Source organism: Nuphar pumila, chromosome 14 (assembly GCF_984573655.1).
Source record: "Nuphar pumila chromosome 14, dmNupPumi1.hap1.1, whole genome shotgun sequence".
Lineage (NCBI taxonomy): Eukaryota > Viridiplantae > Streptophyta > Magnoliopsida > Nymphaeales > Nymphaeaceae > Nuphar > Nuphar pumila.
Genome location: NC_143262.1, coordinates 73342101 through 73361114, shown reverse-complemented (window position 1 = coordinate 73361114; position 19014 = coordinate 73342101). Strand labels below are relative to the sequence as shown.

General features: G+C 40.2%; 1 protein-coding gene and 1 pseudogene across 3 annotated transcripts; one reads left to right on the top strand and one right to left on the bottom strand.

Moving 5' to 3' along the window:
* Positions 1-160: 160 nt before the first annotated feature.
* On the bottom strand, positions 161-1134 carry LOC149816973 (protein WHAT'S THIS FACTOR 1, chloroplastic-like; annotated as a pseudogene).
* A 1969-nt stretch (positions 1135-3103) lies between these two features.
* LOC149816972 (fibrillin-5, chloroplastic-like) lies at positions 3104-6751 on the top strand. 3 transcript variants are annotated; one of them, XM_089987838.1, is made up of 7 exons: positions 3104-3479; positions 4914-5029; positions 5163-5285; positions 5971-6069; positions 6173-6217; positions 6312-6385; positions 6513-6751. In XM_089987838.1, exons 1-7 carry the CDS (start codon positions 3176-3178, stop codon positions 6580-6582), a joined length of 831 nt encoding a protein of 276 aa, XP_089843964.1. In that variant the 5' UTR covers positions 3104-3175; the 3' UTR covers positions 6583-6751. The 3 variants fall into 3 exon arrangements, with proteins under 3 accessions (XP_089843964.1, XP_089843963.1, XP_089843965.1); XM_089987837.1 differs by having other exon boundaries at positions 3134-3479; positions 6527-6751; XM_089987839.1 differs by lacking the exon at positions 5163-5285 and having other exon boundaries at positions 3134-3479; positions 6527-6751.
* The last annotated feature ends 12263 nt before the right edge of the window (positions 6752-19014 follow it).

Sequence of the window (19014 nt, the reverse complement as noted above, 5' to 3'; positions counted from 1 at the left end):
TGCACAATCCAGACTTTCTTCCATCGTCACATGCTGCTTCCTATCATGACACCACAATGTATTCATTCTTCAGGCAACACATTCTGGGTATTCTCAACCGGTTCAGAACGTAAAGCGCACCCCCCCCCCCTTTTCTAGTGCAAATTGCTAGCAAGATCCCTCAGAAACGACCTCGTTTCTTCCTCCTTGTATGCACCTTCCCTCCATCCACCGAACTCTTTGTGTTGGGATTGAACTCCCAATCCCCCCTCTCCGAACCAGCTGCAAGCACGTTCTTCTTCTCCAAATTCTCTGCCTGCCGCTGCCTGTTATACTCGTGGAGCCCCCCCTGCATCAATTCCCTAAACTTCTCCTTCACAACCACGAGGGGGTCCTTGTCGATCAACTCCGATCCCGATTACCCCTCCCTGAGGATGACCGTATGTATCCATTCGAGGCGTAGAAAATCGCATTATGCCACATCAAGAACGGCCCCAGCTTCTCCGGTAACGTGAATTGCCTCCTGAAATGCCCCAATTTCACGAACGACGCCTTCTTCCATAGCGTCAAGGAGAGCAATTCGTGAACCAGACCGACCGCCCTCTTCTCCATCTCCTTCTCCCTCAATTCCCCTGCGTCCGCATAGGGAGACACATAGGGAGAATCGTTGAATTCCCTGAACCGATCCCACGATTTCCCCCAACTCTCCAGCAGGAACCCTCGGAAGACCAGCGGCGCCCCCCGCACCGGGGCGGCCGCCTCCACGGCAGAGACGGCGAAATTAGGGTTCCAGGAGAGGATCTCGATCTCCAGCTTGTTCCTCCTCCCGCTGTGATTGACGACCCGAAGATTTCGGGATAATCTTGACGAGGTAATCGTCGGGGAAGCCTAAATTCCGCTTCAACTCGCCGAATTGCAAGACGTTGATCTGGATGCTCGCGGACATTATGAGCAACCTCGCCAGCTTCTCGACCATGGCGGGCTCGCGGAAGAGGAGCTCGCCGTCGAAGCAGCAGGGGTACTTGCGGAGCCAGTTGAGGGATCGAGGCGCTTCTGGAGGGATAGGACCGTGGCGACGCCGTCGGGGCAGCGCAGGATGATGTTCTTGAGCCGGTTGCTGGAGAGCAACGCCTGCAGGGCGGGGTCCCTCTTCATCGACCAGGAGGCGTCGGAGAAGCCGCGCCGCTGCAACTTCCTTCCTCGGTAGAGGTGACATGGCAAACTAGCAACTAGGGAGACTCTGGGTTACTGGTTCGGGTCTCCGGACCTATACCAATATGAAACCTACCCGATAGTCGGGCTTGGAGATGCACGATGTGTCAGGGTGACTAGTGGACCGAACTAGGATCTCGTTAACGAACCAAACATCTAATTGAAGGGTGTTGTTCAAGCTCAAGTTCAACTTTATGAGCCAAACACAAGCCGTCTCCATTGCCAACTCTAGACCAAATGCTGCTGGACAAGAAAATGATTTTTCATAATACTGGGTTTAATAATGGCCCAAGTTTTTTATATCTACAATGATTGTTATTTTGGCAACTATAGCTGGGAAACAAGACAAGCCGATCATACCCGAAACCGTTAACCCATATGGGTCTACTTTTTCTACCCATACCCAAACTCGAAGAATCAAAATAAATATATTAAAGATCCTACCCGAACCCTTTAACCTATATGGGTCTACAATTTCTAGTTCTACCCAAAATCGAACTAGGTTTGGATCTTAATTTTAGACCTCATTCATAATCAGGTCTGATAATACCCGACCCCAACCTGACCGGTTACACCCCTAGTCATGCCGAGCATAAAACTTAAAGCCTTCTAATAAATAAGTAGGGCAACTATCCGTGTCCTTCAGTGGCTGCGTTAGGTGCAAGTTCACCACCCACAAACTCTAGGTCTGGTCATTAATATAATCCAATAAACTCTAGCCTATTAGGCTTTTCATATAATAATAAACGTTTAAGCTCAGTTATGCATTATACATTAGGGTCTAAGATAAATAATCCAGTAGAGTGTTAGCCTAGTAGGGATGGCAGTGGACCAGGGCGGGGGCAAGGGGATAAGGTCTCCACCCCCTCCCCATTTCAAAATCCGAACCTCCATCCCCGCCTACATCCCTGCACAGGGATGAATTTTAACCTCCACCCCCGTCTCCATCTGGTTTCATGTCCTCAATCTCCGGTCCAAACGGGGGGCGAGGAGGGGCGGAGGCCCGTTTCTCCTTAGTCTATAGTCATCCCTTGAAGGATTGGAGGCGGGGCGGGGATTGAGACGGGGACGAGGCGGAGCGGAGCGGAGAAAAGCATAAGTCCATTCCCACCTCCATCCCCGCATGGGGATAGATTTTAACCCTCATCTCCTCCTCCATCCTCGTTTTATGCCCTTCATCCTCAGTTCAAACGGGGCGGGGGCCCATTGTCTCCCGATCCACTGCCATCCTTACCAATGAGGCATCCCATCAAAGGTGCCTTTTGGTTTGGTTTTACGTCTAAGAGACTGAACTTTGACCGCACCTCTTGGTCTAACTAGCCCAATGGATTTGGACCAATTTCTCTTAACCCTAAGCTTAGGTCAATCTTGGCCCATAAACCTAGAGGGATGGGTTCGACCTTTCCACAACACCCAAACCCACGAGTACACCCACCTACCAATTTTACCACAAAGTGGTGCAAATAAATATCTTTAAAGGATCCATTGACCCGGATTGTCACTATCGTTGTGAATCAGCCTGTATTGTATCGGTCCAAAATTGATATGTAATTCATTTTTTTTAAATATTTTTCAAAAAAAGGTTTAAAATATTTTTAATGTTTTACTGACATATGTGTGGTTAAAAATTAAACGATTCAGCTTGATTCTGTTCAGAGTCTGAATCGTTTCAAAACATCGATTCAGGCTCGATACCGATTCTGACAACATTGCCCTCAACAAGACAACAACAACTTGGGAGGTGCGAAAGATGACGTTTTAGATTCAATGGTGGTGGCCAACCAACGTATTCAAAAATCAATTCAACCCCTTATATCACATCAACAGATTGGGGATGTCCCTTTATGTGAATGCTATTGAATCTGCCAAGCTACTACTTTGATTTACTCAATCAAAGGGTTCAAAGTCAATTGAGTAGTAGTTGTGTGAAGCTTAAAAAGCTTCCGCAGACTCCCAACCTCAGCAGAGCTTGACTGGAGTCACCATGGCTATCAAGCTTCCTGGAGCACCAGCACAACCATGCCACGTGTCGTCCAACAGGCTTATCATTGAGAAGATGAGATATAGCAGACCAATCTCAGCCACCCATTTGAAGAGAAAGGGTTGCGGGGGAAGATCAGCATATCCAAATGCTGGGTTGAGGTCAGGTGGGTCCACCATCATCATCACCAAAGCTGAGGGTGGGAGGCCAGGGCCTGCGGTGGCTGATGGGGGGCAAGGAGCAGGAGTGGTTTCAGAGTGCAGGACTGTTCCTGAGATCAAGAAGGCTCTCTATCACTCACTACAAGGTACGCCCCCTTTTTGCCTGTCACATTTCTATGCAATATATATATATATATATATATATATATATATATAGAGAGAGAGAGAGAGAGAGAGAGAGAGAGAGCCGAAAGTAATTCAACATTACCACTCATAAAGATCAACAAAGTGTTGAACCCATGAACTGAACAAGAACAAAAGCCAAAACAAATAAAGAAAGCACAAGAGAAAAAAAATTTTGAGAGAGAGAGAGAGAGAGTTGTTTGGTGATGTATGAAAAGGGAAATTGAGAAACTGGTATTTTTATCTGATTGAATGAAAAAATAAAAAAAGCACGAGAGAGAGAGAGAGAGTTGTTTGGTGATGTATGAAAAGGGAAATTGAGAAACTGGTATTTTTATCTGATTGAATGAAAATGGGATTCTAAAGGAACAGAGAAAAGAGTGAAACTTTTGCTATAGGTGAAGTTAAAATGGGTTCAGTGAAGGTCTTCAAGGAAAAAATATCGTTAAAGAGTTCTTTAAACTAACAAATGCAGAAAGTTTTCATGTTTGTTACTTTCCCTGTCATAGGTGATTGTGTCTTCGACATCACGATTTTTATCATGTTTTTTTTTTCAAAAGCAGATACAATGCTGAGAAAATGAGATATTTTCAAAATATTTCCTATTTTGAAATATAGCATTTTTCTCATGATATTAAGGCGGGTAAAATCAGTTTTATTTTATGATATAAAAATATGCTACTTCTATTTCTATTTATATGGATATATATTTCCATAATATTGTTATAAATGCCAAGATTTGACAGAACTCATTTTCTTCAAAATGTTATGATATTTTCCCTCGTCCAGATTTTCCCGAGAACAATATTTGTGGCATTGTTTCCCGTAATTAACAAAAAAGTCGATGAAAATTTTGGCTTACAATAAATCTTTAGTACACATAAGAAGGCAAACTTCCTTAACTAGAAAAAGAAACGCACGTCTTCTACATATTTGTGGCATTGTTTCACTTTTTCTGCTTCTTTAGCTAAACAAGCCCAAGCAAGAAAGGAGTGAAACAAGAGTTAGTGACAATGGGAAGAAACATTTTTTACTTTTACTGTTTTTTAGCTAAACAAGCCCAAGTAACAAGACTGTGAAATGGAAAGGATGAAAGATTCTTTGAAGACTTATTTTCTAGCACAAAAACACGAAGAACGCGGCTTTTGTCCGTGAACTTTTTTTGTCTGCTTTTAAACGAATGAAAGAAGACCTTGACAAGATCTTTATTATCAAATATTATAAAAGATGCGCAGTTAAACGTACACGTCCAAATGGTGCAAGAAAGGCTGCAGTGATTGGTGGGTTATGCTCCAATTGATGCCAAAAGTTTAAAGTTTAAACTCACGAGAGAGAGAGAGAGGGTTTACAATCTGATCGTATATTATATGATTCTAATAAAATTCATGATTGAAAAGGAATCAGTAGAGGAATTTTTGGGGTACCCTCTTCAAGAAAGGCAGAAATTCAAGGGCTGGTGAAGTTGCTAGAGTCCCGCAATCCAAACCCTGATCCAACTGTAGATTTACAGAAGGTAATGACTATTGAACTACCGTTTCATTTATTAATTGGACTAAAGCTACACACGATTCCTTCTTTTTCTTTTTTCTTTTTCCTTTTCCCTTCTGAGATAGAATAAAGACATGAGTTATAGATTGTTCTTTTAGGTGGGTGGCTGTTGGAAACTCATTTACAGTACCATTTCAATATTGGGTACAAAGAGAACCAAGCTAGGATTGAGAGATTTTGTCAGCCTTGAAGATTTCTTGCAGACAATTGATGTTGTTGAGGTGTGGCATTTCTATTAATCTTTTTAAGTTAAAGGGCCAATACTTCCTCACTCAAACATTATTTTCATCATTTAAGAAACTCAACAGTTTGTGTAGTCAAAATGAGATTCATCTTTATTTGATTGAGATTCAGTTTGTGTAGTCAAAATGAGATCAAGTATAAAGCAGAACTTGGCCACTCCTCACAAACATGACAATAATGGCTTCTGTGTGACAGACCAACGCAAGGCCCAGTCATCCAACTAGGCCAAGTCAGGGTCATTTTTGGTGGATCACTGTATCAAAGTGGAGTTGCATCTAAATGTCAACATCAGTCAGGTACCAAATGAGTTTCTGGGCCCAGCCCATAGGCTCAAGTCTGGTTGACATGGCCCAATGGCTAAATGATCTGGGCTCAGGCCGGCCCAGCCCAGTTGAACCCACACTGGATATGCTAGTACCTGGCCTGGCCTAGTTTTGCATCTAGGCCAGCTCGAACGTTATCTGGGCCTGAGACTGAACCAACTTGGGACTGAATTTTGGCCAAGCCAGCCTGATGACCAACCATATTTGCACCAAACTGAAATCCGAGTCGGCAAGAGTTCAGAATATCCATGAGTAACAAGTAGAAAGGAAAACCAGAACAGGTTCAACTCTTGATCCAGTCTTCTTTGGTTAAGGTTTGAAAGTTTTAATTTTTTGGCAGAGGAAAGCAGTGAACATAATCAACTTCCAGGTAAGGGGGTTGAAGATGTTGAAAGGGCAGCTTACAATTGTGGCCTCTTTCAGAACTTCATCTCCGACTGTGAGTAATAAAAAATCTCAAGAATACTTACTGATTCTGAAATTTCTCTGAGACAAAAATAAAGACGATAATACTGCATCTTTTGTTAATGTTTCATAACTAGAGAGTGGAAATTGAGTACCAGGATTCAACAATTTCTCCTGATCAGGTATGCAACTCTTAGTTGCTTCTCTTCAGTGCTTACCAATATCATCACCAAAATCTTCTTCGTTGCTAATGTGGTTCCTTGTTGGAAATTTCAGCTTTTGAGCATCTTCAAAAAGAACTATGACCTGCTTCTTGCGATTTTCAACCCAGAGGGCTGGCTTGAAATAACGTATCCTGTGTGTGTGTGTGTGTGTGTGTGTGTGTGTGTGTGTGTGTGTGTGTGTGTGAGAGAGAGAGAGAGAGAGAGAGAGAGAGAGACCAACAAAAGAAAAAAGTTTTGTTCTTAATGATGCAAGATATGTTGATGAAGACATGAGAATCGGGAGGGACGACAAAGGCCACCTGTTTGTGCTGGAAAGAGGATGATAGAAGCCATGCACAAATAAAAGATCCACGATTTTGAATAAAGTTCTATTCAAATTTGTACTAAAATATATGTTGATCGATATTACCTTCGAGTTCATCACCTGTGCCAAAAATGGTTGTTGCTACTAATTGTGTCAAATGATAAAAGATTTAGTTTCCAGTATCTTAACCTGGCTCATATCATCACAGCCTCAAACCACAAATTTGTAGAACAGTTGCCTTAAATCATCGGGTAGAAACATCAGCATCTCAAGGTTCCACGGCACAAGTCTCAATAGGTCGATCTAAAAATTCCAAGCATTACTGACCTTTATGGCTTTTATCAATTCCTGAGAACGTGTGTGTGCGAGCATGTGTGTGGGAGAGAGAGAGAGAGCACTCATTAGGATCCTTCAAACATCATAGTTTCAGATTTTTCCTAGATCTGAACCTGTAGATGTGTTTACCACAGTTTACTCTGTAGAAAACGTGCCAGATTAGGTAATTTTCATGCTCAGATGTGTTTTCAAAGAGATAAAATATCAAAGGTCTTGGTGATAAAATATTCAAGTTCTTTTAATAAATCAATTTGATCCAAATCATGTCTTTTACTAAACAAGCAATGATACACATCTAATCCCGACCAAGGAAAAAAACCTTGAAACTATGATTTTCGAAGGGTCCTACTCAGTGACCTAATTTTTTGTTGGCAGGATGATCCTTGTAAAACTAACGCATCAATAAATATCATCTTCCAGGTTTCACTTAAAGCAATAATCCATGAACATGAATGAAGGTACTAAACAGAGCAAATTATCAGGGAGATGTCCCTTTTATAAACTTGTATGCCTGATAAAGTTCAGATTTTTAACGTTCAACACAAAGTAAAGGATTCATATTGTCCACCGTGACTGTCATAAGTATTCTGAATGTGGAACCAGGTAAGCTTCCTGGGGATATTTATGCATCACTGTTAGCCTGCTGTTGTTGGTGCCATTGAAGTGGGGTGAGCGCTTTTGTAATGGATAGGGCGTGAATTTGTTTCAGCTCTTCTGCCAATGCAGAATTCACCGTCATGTGCCTTTCCAGCAGCCTTTTCCCCTCAAATTGCTCAGAGACTATCTCGACAGAAAAGCTTGCACCGCACCTGGTTATGGCATTTCACCAAAAAACAATAAAGAGCAACAGAGACAAGTAACAAAAAATAAGAATATGATATATTCTTGGCCAAGATCTTACCCTCCCGATGTGTCAACGACCTCCTATTCAACAGAAAAAGAAACAGTAAGAATACATATCTTCGTTCCTTTTCCTTTTTTGGATGGACAAAGTGAAGCAAATAGATAAACAGAAAAATGGAGCACTTGTAGGCCGGAAGCAACAAAGCAATCGTGCAAAGAGAATGGTAATTGAGATGGAATAGTGGATCTTGTTCTACCTAAAATACTACTATGATAAGGTAAAGTTCCTTGATTGGGATCATGATCTTGATGAATGACGACATAAATACACAGTAATCCCTTCCCAATAGAATATAGAGTACAAAATACAGGATTTCATGAATTCAAGAATAGAACTTAGTATATCCCAAGCAACCAAAATAAAAGAAAATTAGAGCTGAAGACCACTGACAAATAAGTTATAAAGTGCCTCAACAAACAGCTCTAGTATAAGTCAAACACAGATTTCCATGATAAGAGATTCAAGAATTCCTAACAAAAGATTTGATCTTTACCTAAACCAGTGCCATCGCCGAACACTATTACTCTCATCACAGTTCTCACGGGCTTATTTGGAAACACCGTGCGCCACCTGCTGATCCCGACCAGGTCCAACAGCATTGGCATTGTCAAATCAGATTCCTATACTATCCTTTTCATTGAACTAGTTTGTTTGCAGAAGAAAAACCTATCTAAGTGGGTTCTTCTGATCAAACATTAAAAACGTCACACTTGTGTATCACCAAATAAGCGACATGGATACACTCCTCATTCAAGGACCAACATCAGCCAATAGTCTACAAATATTTTGAAGCATCCTACTCCAATAGAACATAAAGGTTGTCTCATATATCTAAACCTGACTTTATGAACCACAAATATGGGTGGCTGTTAATAGTGAGACAAAAAGTACATCTATCAGGTTGGAACATATTCACTACCAGATTGAAGAGTCAAAATCACCTGACTCTGAATGAGTATATGTGGCCAACCTTATTATGCAATAAGGGTCACATAGATGGTATCTCCTATTATCCAAGTAGACATTAGAGGAAATGATACAACCTAATGCGCCATGAGCATTGAGCCCTTCCTTTCCTATTTGAAGAAGCATTTGATCACAGACCCATGGTTAAGTTATCAAGAAGGCTTCTATAGGCTGCTATCAACAACCACATAACCTTGCCCTTGTAAGGGATAGATTATGATTGAATAGCATTTACCCATGACCACTACGTAGAAGTAAAAGGATTTGAATGAAAAAGTACCAGTCCCCCCCCCCCCCCCCCCACTAGCAATACTGTAATGAATTACCACTTTGAACGTTCACAACAAGAAATTCATTAGCATCTTCAATTACCCCAAGAAACATGGTTTCAATAAACTTTTAGAAATCGAATTTGGGAAAGAAAACCGCGATGCCGATAACTCTCAGTACATCTCTAAAACTAGAGTTGGGGAAGGAAACTCAATTGGTAAAAAACTAGTAGCAGTGGAACTTGATCTTTACATAGAGATCGAAGACTCAAACTAAGATACCCACAAGCACAATTTCCCAAAAGGAAAAACTATCGAGAGAAGAACAAATGTGTAACTAAGTCACAGAGGCAACACATCTTATACAAGGAACAAATGTTTGCATAAAAACCCGGATTGTGAAAGACAAAAAATACATACCAGAAACCATCATGGTAGATGATGCGGGTGCTCGGCATTCTCCTCAGCCTATCCACGCCCACGATGAGCTCAGGCCGCCAAGTCAATGGTGAGCAGCACCCTGAACCCAAATGAAAGAAAAAGAGCACCTTGGTTGCTCTCATCCATCAACCATGCCTCAATTTATAGTGGGAGAAGATTGAGGGGTTACATGCATGCTATGTCACATGGGTGCGGGTGCGGGTGCGACACGGGTGCGGCGCAATTTTAAATATATATATATATATATATATATATATATATATTATTTTTTTAAAAAAAGTACATGACTGCATACAGCAGTGACTGTCCACAGCACAGTCACTGTGACTGTGCATTGTGCACTGCAGTCTCTTTATATATATATATATATATATATATATATATATATATATATATATATATATATATATATTAAAAATAAAAAAAAATCATTTTTTTAGTATTTTCACCCTAAAATAGACGAATATAGACTCGGTCAACACTGACCGAGTCCAAAACGAGGACGGACTCAGCCTCGATTCGTTGATTGAGTCCGGGCCGTGTCCTAAGCCGCACCCGTGTCGGGGCGTGTCGACTCAGGTGCGGCGCCTCCCTAGCCGAGTCCGTGTGACATAGCATGCATGACATTCATGTATGTGAACCCTTCACATGACATATTGAATGTGAACCCTTCACATTTACATAACCCCCCTCCCCACTAATACCCTTAATTAAGGGTGCCTTGTGTCAAACCGGGTTACTCAAGGTTGGACCCGATCCAAAATGTCCAACATTCTCCCACTTGACCCATTGACACGGAAATGCACATAATCAAGGTTCTTTGTCGTTATCTCGATTCAATTTTCATGTGGCTTCACACGAATGAATCATATCAATCATAGAGATGAACACCTCTATATGAAATGTTATATTTTTATGCACTAAAATATAATTCATTTTCAGTATTTTATCATATTAATATTACATTTATGAATAGGTTGGTATCTAACCCATTCTATTGGTCATTTAATATTGTTATTTTGCTATTCTCTCTACCAAAATGAGAGATCATTTATATAGAATCAACAATATATAAAACCATAGAGAATAAATTTAACTTCACAAATGTGATCACATATAATCATAATGTATTGTCATACATCAGAAGGAATCAAACAGACTCATTCCCTTTACATGTTAAGAATATAATCTTGGTGTTAACACTTTATTAAGGAGATTCACAGTCATTTCCTTCTTACTGATTGTATCAATACACGCTGAGTCATTTCCTTAATAACAAAGTACTTTAACTCCATGTATCGATACGAGGTTGAGCTCTCATTGTTATTCGAGAAGGACATAATAGCTTCATTATCACAAAAGATCTTTAGTGGTCTCTCAATTGAGTCCACAATCCCAAGACCCATAATAAAGTTTCTTATCCAAATGGCTTAAGATAAAGTCTTGTATAGAGCAAAAAAATTTACCTCCATGGTATGAGTTGCAGTTGTAGACTGCTTTCCATTTCTCCATGAGATGGCATCACCTGTAAGTATAAAGATGTATCCAATAGTGGACTTTCTATTGCCGAGACATCCTCTTAAGTCTGTACCAAAGTACGCAATGACCTCTAGGTAGTCAACCTTTTTGTAGGTCAATATATAGTCATTTGTTCCTTGCAAATAGTGCATGACCTTCTTTGTTGTCTTCTAGTGCGCAATGCCTAGATTAGACTAATATTTACTAAGCATTCACAAGCAAATGTGATATCTGGTCATATGCAGGTCTGCGTGTACTGCAAACTCTCAAATGCTGAAGCATATGAGACAATTGTCCTCTGAGAATTTTCATTATCTTCTTTAGAACGGACCTTTAGGATCAATTTATCCACTTTCACTATGGGTGCTGATCCAAGAGAACAATTCTCCATCACACATCTTGTAAGATCCTTAAGAATATAGGATTTCTAAGAGAGGCCAAGGACACCCTTAGTTCTATCACAACAGATCTCAATCTCAATGACATATGTGACCTCACCCATGTCCTTGATGCCAAAATAAGAGGAAAAAAAATCTTGTGTCTCATGTAGCATGCTCAAATCATTAGTTGCAAGAAAAATATAACATATAAAACCAGAATTATGAACTTACTTTCACTAGCCTTAAGATATATGCACTGATAAACAATGTTTTCAGTGAATTCAAAGTTCAAATTACCTGATTGAACTTTAAGGCTTGTTTAAATCCATAAATTGATTTCTTCAATTTACAAATTAAATTATTTGAGTCATATATACTGAAACTAGGAGGTTGTTGCATATATACCTCCTCTTTCAGATCTCATTTAAGATAGCAGTTTTCACATTCATTTATTGTAGTTCTAAATCAAAATGAGCTTTGAGGGTTATAATTATCCTCAATGATTTTTTAGTTGAGACAGGAGAAAAAATCTCATTATAATGAGTGCCCTTCATCTGTGTAAAACCCTTTGCAACAAGCCTAGCCTTGTATCTCTCCACTCGTCCTTTGGAGTCTGTCTTGGTCTTAAAGACCCACTTACAACCAACAAGTCTTACTTCATTAGGTCAAGGTACAAGATCATACACTTGGTTCTTTGCCATAGAGTCAAGTTCTTCCTTCATGACATTGATCTAATATATCAATCTTTCACTTATAATGACTTTTATAAAGGTAAATGGATCATCATTAATGTTTATAAAATCATTGGGCTCTTGCAAATACACCACATAGTCTGTACGGATAGCAAATTTTATGGTCATCGTAGACCTTCATACAATTGCTATAGGTGGTTCAAAATAAATGGTTGTCTCCTGTTATTGTTGTATATCCTCATCAACAACTCGTTCTACTTGAGATTGATGTTCATTGATCGAATTTTTCCTAGTATTATCTGAAGGGACAATGATCAGAAAAACTAGGTTATTTTTCTTCTTAGATATGTAATCGGATTCCTGTATTTCCTTAAATTCGAAACTTTAAGATGCATCTATTCCAATAAAACTATTTTCAAGAAATTTTGCTTTATTTATTTCCACTATCTGTGGCGTATGAGATGAAGAATAAAACCTAAAGCCCTTTGATCTTTCTAGATAACCAATGAAAAATTCACTAGTCATCTTAGGATCAATGACTTTTATATGTGGGTTATACAATTTAGCTTTAACTAGACATTCTCATATGCACATATATGACAAAGAAGGTTTCCTACCCGTTCATAGTTCATAAGGAGTCTTTTGGACAACCTTCATAAGAACCTTATTCAATATGTGCATTATTGTCCTAAGGGCTTCACCTCATAAAGTTAAGGGGAGGTTTAAGTGATTCAATATTGCTTAAACCATTTCCTTAAGTGTATGATTTCTTCTTTCAGTTACACTATTCTCGTAGTAACTACCAAGCATGGTGTATTGAGGTATAATACCTTTCTTTTTTAAAAATCGCGTTAATGACCCTTCTTTTTATTCCATCTCAGTGAGATGACCATAATATTTGCTACATCTATCAGACCTAACTGCTTTAATAACTTCACCGGTCTGTTTTTCTACTTCTTTCTTGAAGTCCTTAAAAACTTGAAAGATATCAGATTTTTTAAATAATAAGTAGAGATACATATACCATGAGTAATTATCTATAAATGTGACAATATTTTTCACCCGTGTAACACGGAAAAAAAGGTTCACAAACATTTGTATGCACAATCTCCTTTTTCTATTATTGTGTTTGGTACCTTTCTCTTATGTGTTTGACTGCTTAGCCTTTATGCAGTCAACGCATGGTTTAGTATCAGTGAAATCAAGGGATCCAAGATTTTCTTCTTTCACAAGTCTTTAGACTCTATCTTTCGAGATGTCTCCTAACCTTCATTGCCAAAGCAAATAGAATTGATCATCCTTTAGGCCATGTTTATTGCCAATTATTATGTTCACAACAGAGTGAGATTTCTGAATTTAAAATTTGGTTTTCAAACAATATAAAATATCACACATATGCAGAACCTACATGAATAAATTTTTTAACAATAATAAGCTTGAAGTTTTCAAATTTAAAAATAAAACCAAATTTATCAAGTTTTGAAATAGAAATGAGGTTTCGACTATAGGATGAAATATAAAATGTATCAACTAAATCCAAAATAAATCTAGACTCCAACACAACTCTGCAGGTCCCAACATTCTTGACATGTGACTACATCTTATTTCTTGAGAAGATGTTTCTTTCATACTCTGTTAGTTCTTTTTTGTTCAAAAATGTTTGCAAAGAGTTGAGAGTGTGCACTATGGCACCAAAATCAATCCACCAACTATGCAAAGGAAAATAAATTAAATTATACTCATGATAAACAAATTACTCATTACTTTTATTATATAATCATTTTTTATGCTTTAGGCAGTCCACCTTCTTATGTCAATTCTTCTTGCAGAAAAACGCTTTATAGAAGAATCTCCTACTTGGGATTTAGCTTTCGCCTAAGAGTTTGAACTCTCCCTAGAGGTTTTCTTCTTGTTCTTCTTCTTGAAAGAACATTTCTTTGCCGCCGGCTTATGTTTTTTCCTAATGAGAGGTCATACGTGCGCTCGGCACCCTCTCACCCTTCAGTCTTTTTTCCTCTTTCACGCACTTGGTCAACAAGTTATTAAAAGACCACTCATCATTATGTGTGTTGTAAGAGATCTTGAATGATCCGTATTCAATAGGCAATGAGGTCAAAATCAAATGGACTAGAAAGGAGTTTGAAATGACAAACTTTATGTCATTCAACTGAGATACAATAAACCTCATTTCCAATATGTGTTATCGGATGTGGCTATCACCAAAATATTTTATAGACACCAACTTGAACATCAGGGTACTGGCCCTAGCCTTATTAGAACTAACGAACTGAGCCTTAATGGCTCCTAGGAATTACTTCATTATCCTGTAGTGAGGGATGACTCTTCGAATGTTTTTAGCCACTCTTAATTGCAGAAGCAACATACTAAGTCTATTTGAGCGCTCTCACTTCTCAGAGGTAGTATTCTTTTCGGTTGTACTTTGCTCTGTAAGAGTGAGAGGTTCATCAATTCTAAGAGTTAAATCTAGGTCCATGTAACTCAAAGTGAATAACACTATTTCTTTCAAATCTGAAAAATTAGATCCGTCTAAGATGAGGATATTACTAAAACCATCAATGATCAAAGAACCTGGTACGGTAAGAAATGAAAGGAAAAGACCTTATAATTGCTCAAACGAGACTCATGTTGAAAAGGTAAAAAAAAAAGTGAGACCCTTTATTATTTTTTTCTGAGACAAGCATAATTGAGTCATTATCATTCGCCCTTGATAGAAACGATACTACTCATAGTTGTTTCGTCTCCTCAAATCACAAGAAATTAACTTTAATTGATGAAACTAGTAGGTCATATAACCAGAGGTAATTCAGCATTGTACATTTAGGTACGAATATGCTTCATAGGTTGATATACATATCTACTATTGCACCCTGTGCGAATTTGGAGCACAATGACCTACCTTTGGGTAAAATCATTGTTTCATAAAGTTACACACAATCATAATACTAAATTTTAACATGGTTCAAAGAATTTTCAATCAACACAACTCAGATAACTTTGGTAATTGCATGAGTCAGTTAATCAAGATCTTTTTACCGCAAACATATTCATATTATGGAGCATGCCAATGTACACATGAAAATGCATGTATATTCATGACAAAATATGTATTATATCATCAAAAACATAAATTCAAGCTTTAACTTACGTGCATAAATACATTTTGATGAAAACACATCACATATGTCATGAATTTAGTGATATTTATGCTGAAATATCATGCATAACTTAAATAACATAAAATGCATGCATAAGACATGCAAAAAGTCATGCTTTAATAATAATAAATACCTATAAAGTATGGGAAAATGACAAAAAACATACTCTTAGAAGTAATACCCGGGGTCCTCATGTTGAAACCAGTCAAAAAGTACTCTGCACCAGTCTAAACCAACCCTGAACCGATCAACCAAGGCCCAGAACCAGTCCTAGAACAACTGAACCAGTCTGAAACATGTACAAAAGCGTATAAACCCTTAAAACCGAATGATAAAATCTATGTTCCTTTATAGATTTATGAAAACAGGGTCTCTACATTAATGAACCAGTGAAAAACCAATAGCAATCAGTCAAAAAAGGCTCTGAATCGGTCCCAAAATACCCTGTATCGGTCATAGAACCAGTTCAGTCCTTTAAAGGGTTTAATCAATAAACGAGCCTTATTTCAGACCTGATCCAATCTAGTCTGAATCTAGATCCTATTCTAATGGATCCTGGGCCAGATCTCATGGTCTGGATCTGATCTGGATCCAAACCCGATCATGACCAGGTCTCGAGTTGGATCCCATGATCCTGACCTGATCCTGATCCAAAACCTGAATCACGGATCTAATCCGGATCCTCAACATGATCCAAATCCAAACTCAATCCAAACAGGATCTGGGTTGAATCCTTGATATGATTCAGATCTAGACCCGATCCAAAAAGGATCCGGGTTTGATCCGAATCCTTGGTCAGCTCTGAATCAGGTCAGACTTAGACCCAAAACCCAAAATGGGTATGGGTCCGGATCGGGTTCAATCCCAATCCATCCGGTCCTTAACGGATCAGGATCCTGGATCGAGTCCCCCAAGGATGCAGATCTGATACCCGATCCGCCCGAACCAGGTCAGATCGGGCGAGCCCCCGGGTCAGGTTTCCACTGTAGATTGCTACAATGGAAACCCGACGGCGTTTGGTAACGCCTTTGGTTTACTCAAAAACTGAATGCCACAGGCGTTCAGTTTCTCAACCCGCCCCCCGCCCCCCCTCGTTTCGAATACTTGCGGTCACCAGCACCGGTGATCGCTCGAAATGCCGCTGGCGATGGCGACCCCCCTGTTGATGGTCTCCCTCTGCCAGTGGCGCCGGCGAAGGTAAGGAGGAGCCTTTTTTTTTTGCAGACAACCTCCGCCGGCTGCCATCACCACCAGCAGCCGGCCACTGCAGCTGACGGTGACAACGACCAATCACCATTGGCCACTGCCGTCCGCCGGTGGTTGCAGTGACTATAGGCAAGGAACTTCGGTTCCCTGTTACTGCAGTGACACCTACCACCACCGGCTGCCTCCGACAGCCGGTCCTGGATGCCGCCGGCGATGACATCCCACCGCCGGCGACTAGGTCCCATCGCCGGCGTCGACCTCCCTCCGCCAGTGATAGCATCCGCCCAGAGGTCGACGGTGGAGGTTGTGAAAAATGGGGTTTCATTTTTTTTTGCAGAAGGTGTACAACCTCTTCCTAGCGACCTCCACCGGCTGCAGTCGGCCACTGCAGTCGACCACTGCAGTCGACGATGACGGTCAGTCAATGACAACCAGCCTCTGTCGGCCACCGTTGTCTGCTGACGGTTGCAGCGACGGAGGGCTACAAGACTGAGTACAAACAAATTTTTGTTTGTTTGTTATGTGAACTGACCCCCACCCTCTGATACGCCAGCGAAGATTGATCACCAGCGGCAAGTACCGTTGCCTCCGCGGGAAGGCAGCAATAGCTGCCGGACCACAGGCAGTGGTGCGCCGACCTTCTTCTTTCTTGTAACCTTCCAAACATCCCAAAGACGGAACGGGAGTCTGCCAAGGAAAGAAGTAAACCGAAAAAAAAAATTCCGACGGCCAACCAGCAAAGCACTCCAACTCACCCACACACAACGAATGCGAGGAGTGATCCCATAACCCAATGTCGGCGTAAAAATCAGGATGTAAAAAACAAAAAAGACATACCGGTAGCCGCCATGGTGGAAATGACTGAAGCCAGCGGGGTGCTCGACGTTCTTCTCAGCCTATTGACGCCGACGACGAGCCTAGGTCACATCAAGTCAATGGTGAGCAGAACCCTGAACCCCAATGAGAGAAAGAGAGCACCTTATTTGCAGATCCGTTTGGCAAATATTTCAACCCGAGTCAGATTCGGAAGATATACTGATAGTCTGATATCAGTTGGGTATTTTTGGATCTGGATCCCAAATTGTTTAAGCACACATGGTTGGATCCATTTTAGAATCGGTTCCAATAGGGATGTCAAATGATTGACTTTACCGATCGAATCCAACTCCAATTACTCAGATTGGGTAAGCCAAAACCATATCCAATTATAATGGGATGTGGATATGGATTTGATTTTTTGCTATAAAAGCTGGATTTGGCATGAGCTTTTCGCCATCCGCATCCAATGGATCTAATATTGGCCGCATCCGGCCTGAATCCAAACTGTTCACGTCCCTAGTTTCCAAACCTAATCCGCTTGATGCCTTTGGCGCATAACAAGTAACAGATTTCATCCTTCTTCACCAAATCCAGTATCAGATAAAACCATACTAGATCTGGATTCTAAAGTTGAATACAAGATTGAAACCAGATCTGGATCCAATAATGGATAGCTTTGCACAGGTCGGACATAGTATCGGATCAAGCATGTTCCGACCTATATCCAAACCTGTTTTCGTATAGGTATCCATATAGCACTTGGGTTGTCAAGTTTACTTTAAATGGCACATATTAAAAACCAGTCAACTATTGAATGTGTTAGATGTGAGAGGGTTGTGTATGTTCGCCCCGATGATTCACTGAATCCCACGTCCGTGTTCGGGGGATCGAATGAGCGCCACGTATTCATGCACATGGGGCTCGTATTCCCGTGTATGTTGACATAACTTTGCATCGGACTCTGGTGCTGTTGCAAAGACTTAATCACCCTTACTTGCTTTTCTTGCCGTGAAATGACGGTTCGAGGAAATGACAAAAATATCCTCCATTCAAAAGTTGTGAAACGATGGGTGGGGAAAAGGACAAAAAAGTCCTCCTTCCAGAAAGTTAGATGTTAACCATTTAAAGTGGAGACGTTCGCCTGCGCCATCTGCTGTAACAGTGCTCCCATTATCAACGCAAACTTTGCCTTCTTCTCCAGTCGAGCTTTCCGCCTTGTTTTTTATCCTGTTGTACAACACACTGTCACCTTCTCGTGTTTGCCTTGTGTTACAAAACATTTCAGTGTCTTCTCTTCATTTCTGTTGTCGTTAGGCATCATGGAAGAAAGCAATGATTCACAAACATTTCAACCAGTGCCATTAAGGCACCGTGAGTAGCTTTTCATCTCATCATGCTATCGATGAAGAAGGCATGTCGTCTTGTGTGCCATTAAGGCATTGTTTGGTTATTGCAGGTAGATCTTGTTATTACGAAGGTTGGAAACTTATCGATATTTGTAAGACGCTGGGACCTGTTGACAAGAACGCTTGTTTGCAGATGCTAGGAAGGGCCTCTACCCCATCAGGTATCCTACAGTCACTCATCATATGCATTGTATCTCAAACCGCTGTATTAGTAACAGACTCTCATTTTTGTGAGATACATTTTTGTTAGTTAATATCGATTTGTTTGCTATTATGTTCAAGTTCTTCCTTATCGATTTGTAATTTATTGTGCGATATATTTATCGACCTTTTATATA

Coding starts and splice junctions, on each gene's coding strand:
- LOC149816972 (XM_089987837.1), top strand. CDS start 3,176: ATGGCTATCAAGCTTCCTGGAGCACCAGCACAACCATGCCACGTGTCG. Junction 5,030..5,162: donor CAACTGTAGATTTACAGAAG/GTAATGACTATT, acceptor TTGTTCTTTTAG/GTGGGTGGCTGTTGGAAACT. Junction 6,386..6,526: donor GAGGGCTGGCTTGAAATAAC/GTATCCTGTGTG, acceptor ATGTTGATGAAG/ACATGAGAATCGGGAGGGAC.